Below are 18,289 nucleotides of genomic sequence, written 5' to 3' on the forward strand. Positions count from 1 at the left end.
CACAATAGTGAAATAAAAATATGTCATGTGGGGTTAATACGAACAGTTTAAGACAAAAATGATGAGTTTGACAGCAGCAGTTTACGGAGGGGACACGTTTTTTCAATGTAAAGTGAACTGGAGTCAGAATCAGTGGAGCCAGAAGCGCGCACATGCTCACTTCCTGTTTAGAACACGGCGGCTAGCAGGTTAGCTATGTCCAGACATATGTATAATCTCTAGTCTTGGTGCAGAATTTCTCCATTTTATTCAAAAGTCTGTCGCTTGTTAAGCCCAGACTGGTCCCCACTCCCTCTGTCATGTCTCGAGACAGAACCAAACATGATTGTCCAATCAGATTTGTTTATTTCAGTGACGCATGTGAAACAAAGGAGCTCACTCGTCACTCATCATTTACAAATAAGATGACATCTCTCTCCTCAGATGAACAGTTTAGTGCTTCAGTTATTGATTCTGCAAAAATCCTCCATGTTTTTCAGTCCTGTGATATTTTGTCCTCATCAGCAGCCATATTTGTTTTGATATGGACAGACCATACGTGTCCCTGATTGGCCAATCTACCTGTCAATCACACCCATCTGAAACTCTTCAGTGTTTATTCTGGATCCCAGGCAAAAAAGTCACAGATGAGCCAGTACAGTCAGCCTTTGGGTCAACGGACGGAAATGATCCTTTGGCTATAATCTGTGTTTACGTTCATGTTGTATCATGTCTGTTCATGAGCATGCACCGTCACAATCAAATAAATAAATACAAACATAAAAGAATACTCTTTTATTAAAACATTTTCAGTAGTTTGATCTCATTTAGACAAACTTTAGTACATGAGCAGTTACATTCAGACGCCAGAGAAATATCACCATTCAATAAAACAGCCCTCCTGCAGTGTGTGTGTGTGTGTGCGTGTGTGCGTGTGTGTGCGTGTGTAATTAATGCATAACAAATAGTGCAAGGAAAATAACTCTTTGTAACTCTGTAAAAGTATTAAGAATATTCAGAACACAGTGCTCTGATTGGACCATGTATCAGACACATTACAAAATACATTTTAATTCAGGTATTCAGTATTCTGCAAATAAATGTATTTTCAAAGTACTCTTCACTGGGAGTAACTTAGACAACAGTTACTCATCCACAGGACTAGGGGCATTAAGTGAAATTTGAAAGTACTGTTATGTTGTTTGGAGCAGATGGAAGACTATGGAAGAAGAACTTGGACTATCATTGAGTTAAATGGCACTGGTTCAATGTTTTTTTGTTTATGTCAATGAAATCAAATTTTCAAATTTTATTTTGTTTTTGAAACAAAATTGTGTTTCATATGACATCACAACATTCTCAAAGGTTTGTGTTGTAACACAAGAAATGATCAGGTTCAACATTTGTGGATTTACCTTTCGGATATTTCAAAGTAAAGTACAGGGTAATGAGTAGGGAGAGGAGTATGACATCATCAGAATCCCACCAATGAGAGTGGAGCAGGAGCATACCAGCATGTATGTGAGCTGTGCAGAGGGAGACCGCATAAATCTCCAAAACACAACTCCAGGGATGCTTTTCAGGAGGAAAATACATTAAAGCTCCACTGTGGAACATTTCATCCCATTAGAACAGGGTTAAAGCCCCACTGTGAAACATTTCATCCCATTAGAACAGTGTAGCAGAGCATATGGAGCATCACATTCACACTGCTCATATTAAAGAGCATTCATGTCTTTTATTCCTATGAGATCCACATTCTGGCTTTAATTTGAATCCTCATTTGTAACAAGCTGCTAGTTTAAGGCATGTGCTCGTCTTTAAGTGGCTCCCAAACGTTTTGGTCTCAAGCAGCTCTTAAGCACTGAGTCCCCCTGACTTGTGTACTAGTAATGATCTAGTATAGTAAGTTATTGATACTCTGCAATGACATCACACTGAGTGAGTTCTACATGCATGTCTGTGGTGGAATGTTCAGCAGTTACCATGGAGACGCAATGCACACATTAGCAAACACATTGAAAATAGTTTTAAGATCTGAAAACTCAAGAAAAAAATACAAAATGTATTTAAAGAGCACATTTTCAGGAGCCTGTGATCAGTCCGAGTGTTCATGGTCCTGTTTAGGAGTTTGATTTTACACAAAAAGGTGAGAGTGACTCACTGAAAAACTGTTGGTTAATGCTGGCTTGTGACTGTACAGCTATTAGTGCTTTTTAAAGATAAAAAGTTTAACCACCCCTCTGCACAGGCCTGGATTAAAAGGCCCATATTACACTATTCTCTGATCTCTGTTATAATATAGTTTCCTCATCACAAACAGACCTGGAGTTGTGTTTTCTTTCATTTAAACAGGTTTAACACACAAACTCGGCATATTTAGGCTGAGTTCTTCTCTCCGTTTCACCTTGTGATGTCATGTGGTAATATACAAAGTGCTCCACTGTGTTTTTTTCACTCCACAGCTTCATTAGAATCATTTCAGCCCTGAAATTGCCCATGTCTACTGAACTAAACAAAACAAAAAGTAAAATTTGAAAATTTAATTTGAAAACTACCACTTCATGACACCACAAGGTGGAACATCGCATTTTGAGCTTTCGATATGTAGACAGACTAATAATGAAGTGTTACTCAAACATGTGTGAATGAAACAAAACACAACTCCAGGTCTGTTTTTGAGGAGGTAACAACATTAGAACATGGTTTTAAACTAACAGGAGTCAATTTTGTGTAATATATGTTCTTTAAGATTTAAAAAAAAATCCACCTCTTCTGTGTAGGCCTGGCTTAAACCAGGAATAAACCGAAAACAAAAAGAACTAAACCAGGACTAAAAGAGAACTAAAAGAGAACTAAAAGAGAACTAAAAGAGAACTAAAAGAGAACTAAATGAGAACTAAATGAGAACTAAATGAGAACTAAATGAGAACTAAACCGGGACTAAACCAAGACTAAACCAGGACTAAACCAAACACTTTTGGTCCTGCAGTGTGTGGGGATGAGATAAACATCTGTAAACTCATCACTATTGTCCTGATGTTGAAATATTCAGATCCTTGGCCTCCAGACTTGTGTGATTTGAGCACATCTTCATCGGCGCTTCCATAGACCCATAGACTTCTCTTGAATCCAGGTTTTGTCTCTTCTGTGGCAGTTAATTGAATATTTTTTTGACCAAGTACTCAGCGCTCACAGTCCTGCCCACTGCTGTGGTAAACGTCCCATTCATTTTTTACCATAAACTTCAAATAACAGGAGTTTAAAGGCGGAGACTAACCAGTGTTGGTAATTAAGGCCCATGACACGGTTGTTTTCAGTCCAAAAACCACAATTAAAACTTAGCGCAGGGTTTCTCAAACTGCGGAGCATGTACCACTGGTGGCACGCAAGCTCCTCTACAATTCTAATGTTTGCTTCATTTAGAGTAAAATGTATCTGTGTTTGGTCCTCCTTTGGGTAATTTCATGGTTAAAGGTAGAGACAGACTGAGATATCAGCGGACTCATATATCTGGCCGATATTTGCACTTTTTTGCATATGGGCTTTAAATCTTAAATCTCCAGCAGAAGTCGATCTTTTACTTTGGTTGCTTAAGCATAAAGCTTTATTTGAACACTTTGGAACGAAGAGGGCACTGCACAAAATGTGTCTACACAGCTCTATATTATATTTGTAGTAAAACAAGGTTGTGGGTCAGTTTGTAGTACATTCAAGTGAGATCATTTGGGGGAAATGCCCAAAATAAATCGGGCAAAAAATATCGGCAGAGCTTCGGTTGCTCTGGATTCTAAAACAATTGTATCGCATCGGCCATTAAAAAAAAAAAAAACATATTGGTCGATCTCTAGGTATAGGTTCTGTAGCAATGATGTAGCCCAATTTTACACCCAGTTTAGGCCTGGATCAGTCCTGTTGTAGACCTGGTTTAGGTCTGGTGGCTCTTGTATTCTCTTTATTTGGTGGTACTTGGGGTGAGAAGTTTGACAACCCCGGATTCAGCGGTTATAAAGATTCAAAAACAGACCTGAAATACACTTATAGGTCTTGTAATAGTGAGTTTTTATTTGATTTTACTATACTTGCATAGTGTATCATTTTTGTATCATTCCTATTCTCTTGAACTGTGCGTTGCAACATTGTAATTTCCCCATTCTGGGACAAATACTTTTTTTTCTGAAAATCTATGGGAAAAATGAATGGGACATTTACTTGAGGCAGGGGAGGCAGGGGAGGCCTGGTCACTGCTGATGTCCATTTGATGTGGTCTTTCTCTACTCAGATAAAAGATGAGATGAGTTGTTCCTTAGCTCATGTGTCACAGACACACATTAAAAGAGACCAGAGTGTTGCTGCGTGTCATCTGACGGAGTGCGGGGTCCAGACCTCGTCCTCTGAGTCCGAGTCAGCTCTGGTTTTACCTGCCTCACCCTCGGCGATGGAGCCGTTGATGTCGTGGAGAGGGACGTAGGAATATGGCCGATCAACGACAGAGGAGAGAGAGGATGACCTGCAGAAGCTCAAGAGGTGCAGAGACAGACTGAGGAAGAGAAAGAGGAGGAGGAGGGAGATGACGATGATCAGCCACGAACGCCTAAAGGTGAGAGAGAGAGAGATGAATGTTTGAATGTATGTGGTTTAGTCAGAACAGGTCCTGTTCATGAACCTACAATAGTAATAAACACCACACCAAACTGTCCTTCCTTTTTGATGGGAGCGTCTGTGTGAGGCTGCAGGTCACACTCTCACTCCGGTGTCCACATAACTGTATAAGTGTTTTGCTAACCCGGATACTATTACATTATCTCTGATGTAGGATACAGTCACACACACAATCACCAAATCAGAACTGGGACAAAACAAACACTAGGCAGCCTCTTCTCCACTGGCACAATTCCCTTGGGTGTTGGAGCGGGTCTTTTTGGAGCGGGTCACTCCAGCTCAGTTGTGTTTCCATGCTATGGACTCCAGGGGCAGTGCTCTGCTCTGTGACTCACTGATTTCATCCAAACATAACTCATGTTTTCTTTATAAATAAAATGTAAATCTTTCCTGAATTATACTTTTAATCATATGCCCGATCTCAGCGATTGACAAAAAGACTTTCAGTGATTCTTGTGGCGCTGTGAGACGTGGCTAAAGCTAAGCACAGCTAAGCACAAAACTACTTCTAGTTCATCATGACGTTTTCTGCATTTACTTCTATGGGCCTCGACACCACGTTTGAACCTCTCTTTATGTAATACATTGGGGTCTGCTAGTGCTAGTTGCATTATGCACAGGAAACACTGGAAATGTAAGACATGCAAGTTTGTTTTGCAGAGCGTACCAGCTCAAGATATAATTAACATGACTGGAAATACGGTGGTTTGTCACAAGATCACGTCAGAGTTTGGAAGGTAGGAAGGTAGTACCTCCAGTGGTCCACTTAGGACCCCTCAAATGGGGTGGATCACTGTAGACAGTGGAAACACTAATGTCACCAGGGGTAATTCACAGTAGCACAATGGTTAGCACTCCCAGCTCTCAGTAAGAAGGTCCTGAGTTTGATTCCTGGACCAGGAAGAAACCTTTGGGGTTAAAACTGGTCTCACATGTTTCTGGTCTTGTCTGTGCTGCTGCGTGCATATGTAGAGGGTAAAGGGTCAAAGGTCAGGGGTCAGATGTGTCAGACACTCACTCGGACAGGTATCGCAGCTCCAGTGCAGACCTCTCGTCTCGTCTCCAGGAACGAAACATCTGATTGGCCACACACTGCCCCACTGCAGAGAAACACAAACACATAAACCACAGCTTTAATGATGAATGACTATTTGAGTTGCTGTTGGTCTGTCTGAGTTATTAGACAGTTATAACATGTATTTGAGCAGTATCTGTGTGCAGTGTGACTGAGGGACTATTAGGTATAGTTGGTTATAACCAGTGAGCCTGGGCACACTTCAGGCTTCACTGATTCTGACTCCAATTCACATTCTATTGAAAAAAATGCTTCTCTCTGTAACTGCTGCCCTCAGGCTCATCATTTTGGTCTTAATATGTTGACTGTAAAATGCTCTCCAGGATCCTACTGTTTTTATTTCACCATTTTGTCCGTAAATTAAGATCTGAACATTGATAAGACAAATCAGGTGCCCTTTTTCCCCAGGTTGCTCCCGCTAGTGTTAGCAACAGGTTTGACTGACAGTGTTGCTAAGCACCTGCCCTCTGCTAAACCAGTGTTGCGGGAGGGAAGGGGCGTTACCTTCAACAGCGTCACTCCAGATTGGCTCTGGTTGCTATGAATTCATGTACTGGTTCATGATAAAGTACCTGTGTGCAGTGTAGTATTGGTCTCTGGGGTGATAGAGGCGTTGCAGTGTCCGCTCTGAGGGTCACAAAAGCAGGAGTCTGAACAGTTACACAACTCAGAGCAGGACGAGCCGAATGAGCCCAACGGACACACTGATGAGAGGAGAACATGGTATCAATCAAACAAAGTATCAAAACATCTCTCATTTTAGACACACTGAGGAGAGGAGGACATGTGGAGGTTCAAAAGAGACAGACTTGTATTTAGTCATGTTCTGGTTCACACACAGGGTATATTTACATGACCAGTACAAATCAGATAACTGCTGTAGAGTAATCAGATTAGATCAGATTTTTGATGCTCAAGAAAAATCTGATCTTCAAAAACACCTGATGACACGCATCAGTTGATCAATGGATTGTTCAATGTAGAAGGCAAAGTATAATGAATTTGTGTTTGTGCCTACTATAAAGTTATAATCTATGACACCCGTGGATCATCATGTTATAATTTGCACAGGTTAAATCACAATAGTCATCTAAATTACTTAATAAAAGAAACAAGTCCTTTAACTTCCGCGGTGTCTAATGGGAGCTGATGTCACCATAAATGTCATCACAACAAAGCGTCGCATACTGTTTTTTTTTTTTTTTCATTTTGACTATGGGACCCTTCCGAATCCTAGGAGTATCACAGGTTAAGAAACTAAAACTGGAGAAGGAAGTGCGTACGTCACAGTGGGCGTGTACATCACAGTGGGCGTGTACCAGTGGAGGTGAAATCGGGGGTAGATTGACATAATGGTGTCTTGAAAATAAGATTAAAGATAAAAAGAGTAAATAAGATTAAAGATTACTCAAACATGAATCACTCCAAATAGAACTTCAATGAGGGTGAATAAGAAGAAATTACAAGATGATGGTTAAAGATTTGAAAAGTCCAGTTTGCAGAAAAAGTCTGATTTAAATAATTATGTCAATCTTCAACTTTGTCTCTTTCATTCTTGCGTTAGCCACAGTAGTTTGCCCTTTTGGCATACATTTCCAAATGTGAACAATCAGTTTACATCACATTAACATAATCTGATAACTCCAGAATCATGATCAGATTTATGGTGTGGATGTGAACACTGAAATGGTGTGACCCTTGTACCGTTTTCACACATGTTCCCGGTGAATCCAGGAGGACAGGTGCACAGTCCATGCACCGGGTGACAGGTGCCCCTCAGACAGGTGCAGGTTTGATTACAGCCATCACCATAGCGACCAGAGGGACACTCTGAGGAAGAGAAGACGTTTGAATTAGACGACTCATTAAGTCCAGGAGCGATTCAGCAAAATATTCACACCGTGGAGTAATTCAATGGATTTAACAGATACTCCTTATTATAAAAAACTAGGGTGTGTTAGTTTGAGCATCAGAACCGACTCTTGGATGAGTGGTCAAAAGTATATTTTCTTTAGTGATACCTCCGATCTTTGCCTTTTATATTTTGGATAATAAATATAAAAGTTAACCACTCCTTTGAAAATAGTGAGGTGCAGATCTGAGCCAGAAATGGTTTGAGAGAGGAGTTAAAGCAGCTATTTTTGTTAGGAAAGACGATCCTTCCTTGAACAGAAATGGGGGCCTTAGAAATCACCCCCCGTATACAACTCCATCCTCGGACCCAAAGCAAACAAAGGAAACAAACAGGACAATAGAGCTAGCCTGGCCCATTAGGCTGAAACTGAAAACAATAGCTATTTCCAGTTTCAGTGTAGTTAGCTCCTCCCTTCAGACAGATATAAGGCAGTGTCCAACAGCAATCTGACCAGAGCTGAAGAAGAGGCTTGGATCAGCAGCAAAACATCTTCACTCCTACAACCTTAACCTTAACCTTGGCTTTTACTGTGGATCAGACCTGAACGACAGAGGGATTACACAGACGTACACAGACAGTAAATATAAAAAATTACAGTCTAAGTGCTGTTACCTTGGCTGCACTTGTGTCCGGTCCATCCAGCATCGCACACACAGCCGTCTGAAACACACACACAAGGTTTGGAGGTTTATCATCTCCTCTTTGTACTCTCATATTATCAGGACTATATCAGTATTATTACCAATATTAATATCAGTAGCATTAGTATTATTAGCAGTAGTAAGAGCAGTATTAGTACTAGTATTATCAGTACTGACTGTGAGTACAGATCAAGGCGCCCACAGCCCCTCTCTCTCACATGATCAGTATTATTATCATTAACAGTTGTATTAGAGTAGTATTAGTAGTATCAGTGGTATTAATAGTACCCGTAGTATTCGTGGTATTAGTAGAAGTACATACCCTGAGTACAGATCCCGTGGCGCCCGCAGCCCTCCGTCTCACACTCTGCTCTCTCACAGCTCTCTCCGCTCCAGCCGCGTTCACACTCACAACGACCGGATACACAGCGGCCGTGTTTACTGCAGTTCACCTCACAGCGACGGGGGTGCACACACAGCACAGTAGAGACAGCTCGGGCACAGCGCCACCTGTTCTCTGGTACACTGAGGTGCAGACAGGAACATTCAGTATAAGAAAAAGCATAAATCAACCTGCCTATCCTTCTACAACGGAATGATAGTTTCAGACGTTGTGCAGGGATCGGTATAACTCCATGGGAGATTTATGAAAGAAGTCTCCAAACTTCTAATCCACAAGTGTTGAACCTTTGGGAAACTCCACAAACTTGTCATATTAATCTTATGGTTTAAAGTCCTTTCAAATGACGACAATGAAGTCTTTGGGGATGCACCACTTTATAAAGCTATACTGGAAAAATCATTTGTGTATTTACACTGACTTTGTGCCAGCATTATTTTCATGTGGATAGGCCCAGTAATTACAGAGATATTAACCATAAACCAGGTCAACACATCTGCAGACAGTTACACAGCAAACTCCACCTGCATTCAGACCTGTCTCCAGCTCAGGTTAAACTCTAAGCGTTTTACAATGTGCTGATGTCACGTGAGCCCAACCCATTTTGGATTATGTACCCAGATTATAGAATGACTAACCAACACATGTGCATTAGCATAAGCCTCACCAGTGGGTTGCTTAAGCAGCCAGTCCCTTCTAAATCCTGTTAGAATCCAGAAGGGTATGTATTGGGACCACAGAGCATGTCAAACCTGCATCCTAAATTGGGACAGTCCAACCATAGACTCATTTGTCTGACATGTCTCTCAAATGCAGAAGACATCTCCATCTCCGCCGTGTCACAACTAGATATATCACTTCTTTTACATGAGATAAATAAGAGTTTTGTGCTTCGATTGATTCTGCAGAAATCTGCTGTTTCTTAGTTCTTCATGTTCTCCCTTTTTTACTCCTAAACCGCCGTTTGTTTTGACATTTGAATGTTTTGTCAAAGTGGTTGTTGCTGGTAAGTTCCGAGTTGTACTTACCAGCCCGTAGCCTGTAGAGTTAGCATTAGCCTCACCGGTGGTCAAAGGGGTAGCGTTAGCATTAGCCTCACCAGTGGTCAGAAGCGTAACGTTAGCATTAGCCTCACCGGTGGTCAGAGGGGTAGCGTTAGCATTAGCCTCACCGGTGGTCAGAGGGGTAGCGTTAGCATTAGCCTCACCGGTGGTCAGAGGGGTAGCATTAGCATTAGCCTCACCAGTGGTCAGAGGGGTAGCATTAGCATTAGCCTCACCAGTGGTCAGAGGGGTAGCATTAGCATTAGCCTCACCAGTGGTCAGAGGGGTAGCTGGCCAAGGCTCCATTCTTCACAAACGTGGAGGATCCGCCTCCATCCAGGTTTATGGCGTTTATGACTCCGTTCTTCTTCAGAAAGTCGGCCATTTCCCACAGATTCATTCTGGAACACAGAACTGAGTCAAACCAAAGATGTCTGCTGAAATGAACGTTATCTGCAGCCCTAGGAAATTTGGACACGACTGGTGTCCAAATTTATTTAATTTTAAGGATTAATATTCTGATCTGTTGACTAGTCAAGCCATTACTTCTGTTGTACATGGGTTGATAGTGTATTTAGAAAGGTTGAAATATGGTGATTAAAGGCTTCTCATTAGTGTTGTCACGGTAATAAAATTCCAAGCTCGATTTCAATACTAAGGAATAGACTTGATACTCAATACTGATTCTAATACCACGATGATAATAAACACTCTTTTTTTTAGACAATATACCGGTGCTGTGATTTTCCACATTAAATGGTAGTACTTTCTTTTCTAGTCCCATGTGTCCTTACATGTGTGTACTCCCTCAGTGTGCAGTAGGTTCATAGTGGTCCATGGTGTATACTAGTCTATGTTTTCACTGCTACGCTGACGACATCCAACTTTACATCTCCACAACATCCATCAACCCCACAATCCACTCCAGTCTCACCCACTGCCTAACTGACATCAAAAACTGGATGAATCACAACTTCCTCAAACTTAACAGCAACAAAACAGACTTCATCATCATCGGTCCACACAACATCGCCAAATCCTCACAACACTTCACCCTCCACTTTGACACCACACTCTCTCCATCCTCACTCATCCGTAACCTCGGTGTGCTCCTCGACCCCACTCTTTCATTTGAACCCCACGTTAAGCACATAACCCGGACTGCATTCTTTCACCTCAAAAACATAGCCCGTCTCCGCCCATCACTCACCTTCTCTGCCGCTGAAACTCTCATCCACGCATTCATTACATCCAGAATCGACTACTGCAATAGCGTCCACTATGGTACACCATCCAAAACCCTCAACAGACTACAGTACATTCAGAACTCCGCTGCCCGCCTCCTCGCCCACACCCGCTCACATGAACACATCACTCCTGTCCTCCACAAGCTCCACTGGCTCCCTGTCCCTCAGCGCATCCACTTCAAAATCCTTCTTATCACATTCAAAGCTCTCCACAACCTGGCCCCTCCTTACCTCACAGACCTGCTCCACCACCACACTCCATCTCGCTCCCTCCGCTCCTCCAGCTCCAACCTCCTATCCCTGCCCTGTAGGACCAAGCTCCAAACCTGGGGGGACAGAGCCTTCTCCATCGCTGCCCCCACCCTCTGGAACTCACTACCTAAACCCCTCCGTGACTGCTCTGACCTCCCCACCTTCAAGAAAGAACTCAAAACTCACCTGTTCAAAATCGCTTTTAATGCTTGATTTTATGTTGTAAATTTTTGTGATGTTTTATTATTGTATCCACTGTGAAGCGACTTTGAGTGTCCTGAAAAGCGCTATATAAATAGAATTTATTATTATTATTATTATTGTGAAAGATACAGCTCAACATCATTCTAAAGCTGATCAGGACAGGTTGACAACTATGATTATTTTTTATAGTCCACTACTTGTGATTAGCCAATTAATCATTGCCACCCTAAAGAACAGCTTAATTTATTTGTTGCCAAGATTTGTAATTAAAGAAGAGGAAAGGTCTCAAGCCTACAGGGTCAGTTTTATCACAGCGATGCCGTAAGCTCCAGTCAAACTCATCGATAAATGGATTGACTAAAGGTCTTCAGGTCAAAACTAAAAATAAAAAAATTAATGGTGGTACAAGTCATCAGGTGCTCCTCTGCGTTTTTAACGTGGAACTAATCACTAAATAAATTTGCTACTAAACTGTGTATATGGTGTTTAAATAGCGTTGTCTATTGTCCTTAGAGCTTTTTGGATCACTTTAGTACAAACCAGGTAAAGTTTCAGTTTTCTTGTCAAAAACACCTACACCTAAGTGTGTGCTGCTTTCAGTGGCTTTTGAAATTTGCAGTAGTTGGTGACATCACACAGGACTGCCCTGATTACAGACAGGTGATGATGATTACAAACATCTGGCTGCAGGGGCGGAGTTTGAAGTGTGGATGCCTGTTAGACCAATCACACTGTTCCTTATACCTCCAGACCACGCCCCTCCTCCACCCTCATTCTCCCCTTTAGTCCTCCAGACGCTGTACACGCCCACTGTGACATACGCACTTCCTTCTCCAGTTTTATTTTCTTAATCTGTGATACTTGTAGGATTGGGCAGCGTCGCGCAGTCATTTTGGTACAAATGAAAAAAATGGGCTGCTCACTAGTGTGATGTGCAGCTGTCCATAGGGGGCGCCGACAGCATGTGGGGACAGCCCAATGGGAGCTGATGTTTACGGCAACATCAGCAGCCAATCCTCTCTCAATAAAAGCATGTGGTTTGGAGCAGAAGTCTTTGGAGGAAGAAATAAAAAAAAAAAAAAAATGCAAATCCTGTTTACTAAATTAATATCTAAAGTCCTTCTGCTTTAAATGAGACAAAGTATAATCTAATTGAAAATTGAGATCAGAAAACAATATGGATTCATCTGTTTGTCATATGGCCCAGCCCAACTGCTCTCACTGTAATAAACCCAAATGAGTCCAGGGCACTGTTTAGGCTTTGGAGAGAGCTCCTTTATGGTCGTAAGTCCTGGTTCATTTCCTGTTCACTCCGTCCTCAGTGCAGCTCAGAGTTTTGTCAATATTTGGAATGAATAAAGCAAACGTATCAGAGCAAGTTTGTTTAGATCTAATCAAAGGCTCAAATTAAAAGTGGAAAAGTAGTGTTAGTCGACATTCTGAACATCCTAATTATTCACAATGATGAGTTTGTAAGCGCTTCCCACAACTCTCAGAGACCAAAAATTAGTTTGACATCATGGTGACGCTAACAACAACCAGCATACTAACAGCACGCTTCTTGCTTGTTAATACAATTCTTTTTAATAGATACAAACAGTACACAGCAGACTTATCTTAACCTCAATATATATGTACTGGGGCAGGACATATTTTGCTCAAATACTTGGAAAAACATATGTTTTTGTATTTGTGAATATGTTCAAACCGGTGCTGAGAAGCGATATGACAGCCGTGGAGTGAATCTAAAAAGATTTTCTCTAGACAAGAGCTCACCCTCTGACTCCAGTCTGTCCATCGATGTGAACCAGCACCACTCTGCCCTGAACATCATGTCCCACTGCTGTGCGAGCGGAAATGACATCCACAAAGTGATGAAATGCTCCTGTACAAGAAAAACACACACAAGAGGGTCAGAGGATGAAGAGGATCAAAAAGAGAGGAGCAGAGGGGCAGAGGAAAGGGTCAGAGGAGCAGAGGAGAGGGTCAGAGGAGCAGAGGAGAGGGTCAGAGGAGCAGAGGAGAGGGTCAGAGGAGCAGAGGATGTCTTCAGTACCAGTCTCTTGGGTTTTGTCACATTCGGCCTGCAGACTTTGGTTGATATAAACTTGTCCGTCTCTCAGTAGCCACACCACTCCACTGACCAACTGCACAAAAGGGTTCCTCTGGTCCAGAACCTCCTCCTGAGAAAGATACCTACAACAGAGAAGAGAGAGAGGAGGAGAGGAGCAAAAGTGGAGGGGAGAGGAAAAGAGAGAGAAGAGGAGAGAGAGGGAGGAGAGGAACAATATAGTGTGTTACACTATAAAGGAGAAGGAAAAACAAATGATCCTGCACTATAGGCTCTGTGCACAGCATGCTAGCTAGCTCACTGTGTCTCATAGCTAACGCTAACTTTTGTTAAAAGTGTAAAATATAAAATAAACAACCTATTAAAGTGAAAATGTCTTAAAGACTACCCGACTCTTTGTGTATGTAGATTACTTGAGTTTGTGTCCACTGCCTTATCTTTAAATATTTAATCATTTCAGTGTGACCTCATAGAGATTGAACAGGACAGGAAGCAGTGACGCTAACAGTGAGGCTGCCAAGAGCTGTTGTGCACCCATTCCAAGACCCTAAGAGGACCGTGCCTGTGGAAAAGAGACTCAAGTGTCTCCAAATGGCTCCATTATCTTTAAACTGAAATAACTCATGACAAGAGTCAGGAAAAAAATGCTAATGAAAACAGGCTGGTTTAAGGTGCCAGCCTCAGTACATGTGACCTGCCTGTGGTGAGTCGCTCTGATTTAAGCTTGAACCAGGACAAATGCGATGGCCAACTGGAGTCTGGACTAAACTGGGGCAGAGGTTTGGCCTTAAACCAAAGTTCAGCTGAGGAATGTAAACAACCTGTCAAAATAAAGGCCCTGTCAAAATAAAAAGCCCTACCAAAATAAGGGCTGTGTACTTTTTGGCAAAAAGTTGCATGGTGGGGCATCATAGACTGACAAATTGAAAAAGTTCCAAAGCATGGGTACATGGCCAATAAATAGCACCCTATTTTGGTTTTATCTGTAACTAATGATTCAACATTTTGTAGTGTGCACATTAACTGTCTCACCCAAACACAAGGCTGCCATCTCTCCTGATCCCAAACTGAGCGTTCTGGACTCCGGTGCTCCTCACCACACGCCCCTCGCTCACTACGTTTCCCAGACACTGCCCCTTGCTGGTGTTGAAAAAGCCCGCGTTCTGGGCATAAATGCAGCCTCCTGATTGGGCCGTCAGCTCTACTGGGGTCACATGGTTCCGCCCACAGCCGCCCACTCCTCCGGGCTCCACCACTGAGAGGGTCCTCAGGGGGTCCTGCACTACAGTCATGTGACCTGCAGGGGAAGGGAGTGAGTGATGCACAGTCTCACACTAATCACATTAACATTTTGCACACCGGAAAGAGGACATTTTTGTAAAATACTGATATTTGGGCTTTAAATTTGTTTACATTAGCATGTAGAACCAATATGGAGCCAGGTGGCAATTAAAGTGAAAGTCTAATATGAATTGGCGCGATTATCAATTATTTTGTGCTGACTCATTCCTTCCCTAATTATCATTCAGATTTTCACAAGGGAACACTGTTATCATGAGACAATATGATTTTGCAATAAAAAAAGGACATGCTAGAGGAAATCTCCAAAAGGGAAATTCACAAATAAACCTGATCATATATGTTCATTTATTTTAGCCATTTTAGTCATTTAACTGCATTAGTGTTGTCACAATATTGTTTCAAACTCATCCAGTAGGTTCACAGTGGTCCATGGTGTGTATACTAGTCTATGTGTCTTATACTTGTGAAAGATACAACTCAACATCAGTCTAAAGATATTCAGGAAAGGTTAATTTCTGTCCTATGAATGGGACTTTTTAGTATCGATACCTGCAAACAATGAATATCTAGTTTTGATACGTGTTAGTATTGATTAGTATCTGATTTTCGATACTTTTGACAACCCGAAACTGTATTATATAGAATTGGTTGTCATATGTAAAGCTCAGATAAAGGAGGAAAATGCTTATTTAATCATAAAACGATGGAAGATTGTGATTGTAGTAGTAGTAGTTGTAGTAAATCCATGATAATTGCTGCTTGTGACTGACCGTAGACCCAGCGCAGAGGAGAGGACTCCTTCACATCGCTAACAAACACAGCAGACTGGGCCTCTTCTCCTTCACTAGAGTCGGACCTCCACGTCTCATGGGTGCTGTTCCCATGGACCACAGGCTGACAGTCTCTGACGTAGCGGTGGGAGTGGGAAGGACCATGACCGTGAGAGTACGGGAGGAGCAAGTCCAAGCCAGGTCTGTGGAGAAAAGAGGGACGATAAAACTATACCGTTACACTGCACCATCAATACAGTTACTCAAGTAACAGTACTGATTACACTGTTACACTGTAACTAACCCGGGTCTGAGGAGGGAGAGAAGCAGATCAAATAAAACATGACACAAGTGCTGTACAGGGGCTGCCCATCTTTAGTGTATGAACTGGAACATACATATATATATAAATATATATATTAAAAACATTTTGGAGAGTTGGAGATTTAAGGATGACAGCAAATGTATTTTAGTGGAAATATAAGCCAAATATGGGCCAACAGGTCTAACTTTACAAAAAATAATGATTAATAATATGTATTAATAATACTTCCCAGGATGCATAATTATTATGGCGTCTTGTAATTGCATTTTGTATCAGAAGCTTACAGACATGTCTTTATTCGACTACTACACTTACTATGTAAGTACTAGACTGGACTGGCTGGACGTGCCTCACAGTACTATGTGAGGCACGTCCAGCCATCATGGTCTATTCCAGTAGAAATATTAAATAGAGCAGATACAGATAACGTTTTGACAGTATTATAGCTCCATCTCCTGGTTTTATCTGCAACGTTTTTCTCAAAGTGAAACCCAAAGAAAGCAGAACAAACGTTTTGAAATATTTCCGAAAACTAAACCACTAAATGCGCTGAACATCAACAAAATGAACATCTACGCTTCATTAGGAGCTCAAACTTTTCATGAGTCCAAATATCCTCTTGTTTTGCAGTTACATTTCGCTGCAAAAGACCAAACCTGTGGAAATCTGTCAAAGCTTTAAACAAAAAAGTAATGTCATCATGAGCTAGACCTTTTCAGCTGACCAAAGAGCAGAGGGCATACGAGGTAGAAAGTAAAAAAGTATTTGGGTAGTACTACTCAAGAAAGAGTAACTTAAAGAGTAACTGTCGGAATGTACCATATTATGAATAAAATGTGTGCATGAATGTAATATGAAGGTCCAAACATAAAACAGACACAAAAATGAGCCAAACTAAATCAAATCTGAAGGAGCTGCAAGAAACATAAATGTTCACATAATTTCATATTATCAACATAAAGATCAAGTCACTTTATATATATAGAAATAAGTCACTTTAGACTCACTCAGAGGGAAGAGGAACACAACCTTTACTCAAAGTAAGAGTACTGTTACTGCAATAAATATATATTCCTCAAGTAGGAGTAAAAGGGATAATGATAAGAAAGTACTCTGAAAAGTACAATTTCTTTTAAAAGTTACTCAAGTAAATGTGAGTAAATGTAAATGAGTAACTGTAGTGAAGCCATATATGGCCTTACAAAGCCATAAAGGGCATGGCCTCATCGTATCTACAGACTCTATAGTACCATATTATGCAAACAGAGCACTCTGCTCTCCAAAGGCTGGACTGATGGTTCTAGAGTCTAAACGCACAGGAGGAGGGAGAGCTTTCACTGACCAAGCTCCTGTGTTATGGAATCAGCTCCTGCCCATGTCAAAGAGGCCCCACAGTCTCTACATTTAAGACCAGACTTAAAACGTTCCTCTTTTACTGAGCTCATGTCCAGGACAGTTAAATGTTAAAGTTCATTCACCTGTGGGAACTTTGAACACATTCAACAACAAAAACACAACTCACACAAAGCCCATATGTTATAATATAATTATTAAACACAAACTGCCGTGGCAATATTTCAAGGAATTAACTTTAAATTGTGGCTGTACAGAAGGACGATAGTTTATTTAAGCATCATTTATCGCGTGTTGTGTGAAATCTCTAGATAAGACGTTAGCCGTTAGCCGCCGTTAGCTCGATTCTGGAAACTCACCGCGGGTTTTCTGACGCGTGAAGCCGGACACAGAGCGCCAGCAGCGGCCACACGAACCGGAGCCAAGCTGCGGCCATAAGCGGAGCAAAACTAACCGGCCACGGTGCTCGCTCCCCCGGTTACAGCCCGCATCCCCTGGTGGCAGCAGCCGAGCCCCGAAATGCCGAATAAAACCGAGATAAACGCGAAATGTCTGTGCGGTACTACAAAATAAAAGATCAAATAACTTTATTAACTATCGAAAAACACAGACTGATGGTCAGTTTGGTCAAAATACATTAAATATTAAAATTTATAATACTGAAAAAAATACATCAAATATTGAAAGTTACCTGTTAAAAATGTTGCTGAATTTAAAAGCTTTTATTTTGATATTAGATGGAAATGTTCCTAAAATCGTGCCGTAACTTGACAGACAAAGGTCACATGACACAAGCCTTCCACATGGACCAACACGTCACCTGTCTAACTGTCAAACTCAAACTACTACCAGGGACTGCAGATGGAAATTAGCTATTTAGCTATAATCTGGTGCAGAACATCTCTGTTTTATGCTTAATGTCTCTGTACATGGTCCCTTAAATAAAGACTAAACTAAACTAAACTACACAAGACCTTTCTAGCTTAAAAATAATAAATAAATATATAATATACAAATAAATAATAATAATACAAATAAAATAATAATAAT

General features: G+C 41.3%; 1 protein-coding gene across 1 annotated transcript; it reads right to left on the reverse strand.

Annotated features, from left to right (window-relative positions):
* Positions 1–760: 760 nt before the first annotated feature.
* Positions 761–17,755, reverse strand: LOC117383540 (N-acetylglucosamine-1-phosphodiester alpha-N-acetylglucosaminidase). The gene is made up of 12 exons (XM_033980736.2): positions 17,599–17,755; positions 15,562–15,764; positions 14,522–14,786; positions 13,475–13,614; positions 13,195–13,303; positions 9,988–10,116; positions 8,595–8,797; positions 8,244–8,291; positions 7,421–7,546; positions 6,289–6,420; positions 5,660–5,741; positions 761–4,573 (listed from the first exon to the last, which is right to left on the reverse strand). The coding sequence occupies exons 1-12, from the start codon at positions 17,673–17,675 to the stop codon at positions 4,339–4,341; spliced, it is 1,749 nt and encodes a 582-aa protein (XP_033836627.1). The 5' UTR covers positions 17,676–17,755; the 3' UTR covers positions 761–4,338.
* Between the last annotated feature and the right edge of the window lie 534 nt (positions 17,756–18,289).

This window comes from Periophthalmus magnuspinnatus, chromosome 16 (genome assembly GCF_009829125.3).
Source record: "Periophthalmus magnuspinnatus isolate fPerMag1 chromosome 16, fPerMag1.2.pri, whole genome shotgun sequence".
In the NCBI taxonomy this organism is placed as follows: Eukaryota; Metazoa; Chordata; class Actinopteri; order Gobiiformes; family Gobiidae; genus Periophthalmus; species Periophthalmus magnuspinnatus.

Coding starts and splice junctions, on each gene's coding strand:
- LOC117383540 (XM_033980736.2), bottom strand. CDS start 17,675: ATGGCCGCAGCTTGGCTCCGGTTCGTGTGGCCGCTGCTGGCGCTCTGT. Junction 8,292..8,594: donor CCACGGGATCTGTACTCAGG/GTATGTACTTCT, acceptor TGTGTGTTTCAG/ACGGCTGTGTGTGCGATGCT. Junction 5,742..6,288: donor CAATACTACACTGCACACAG/GTACTTTATCAT, acceptor GTTTCTCTGCAG/TGGGGCAGTGTGTGGCCAAT.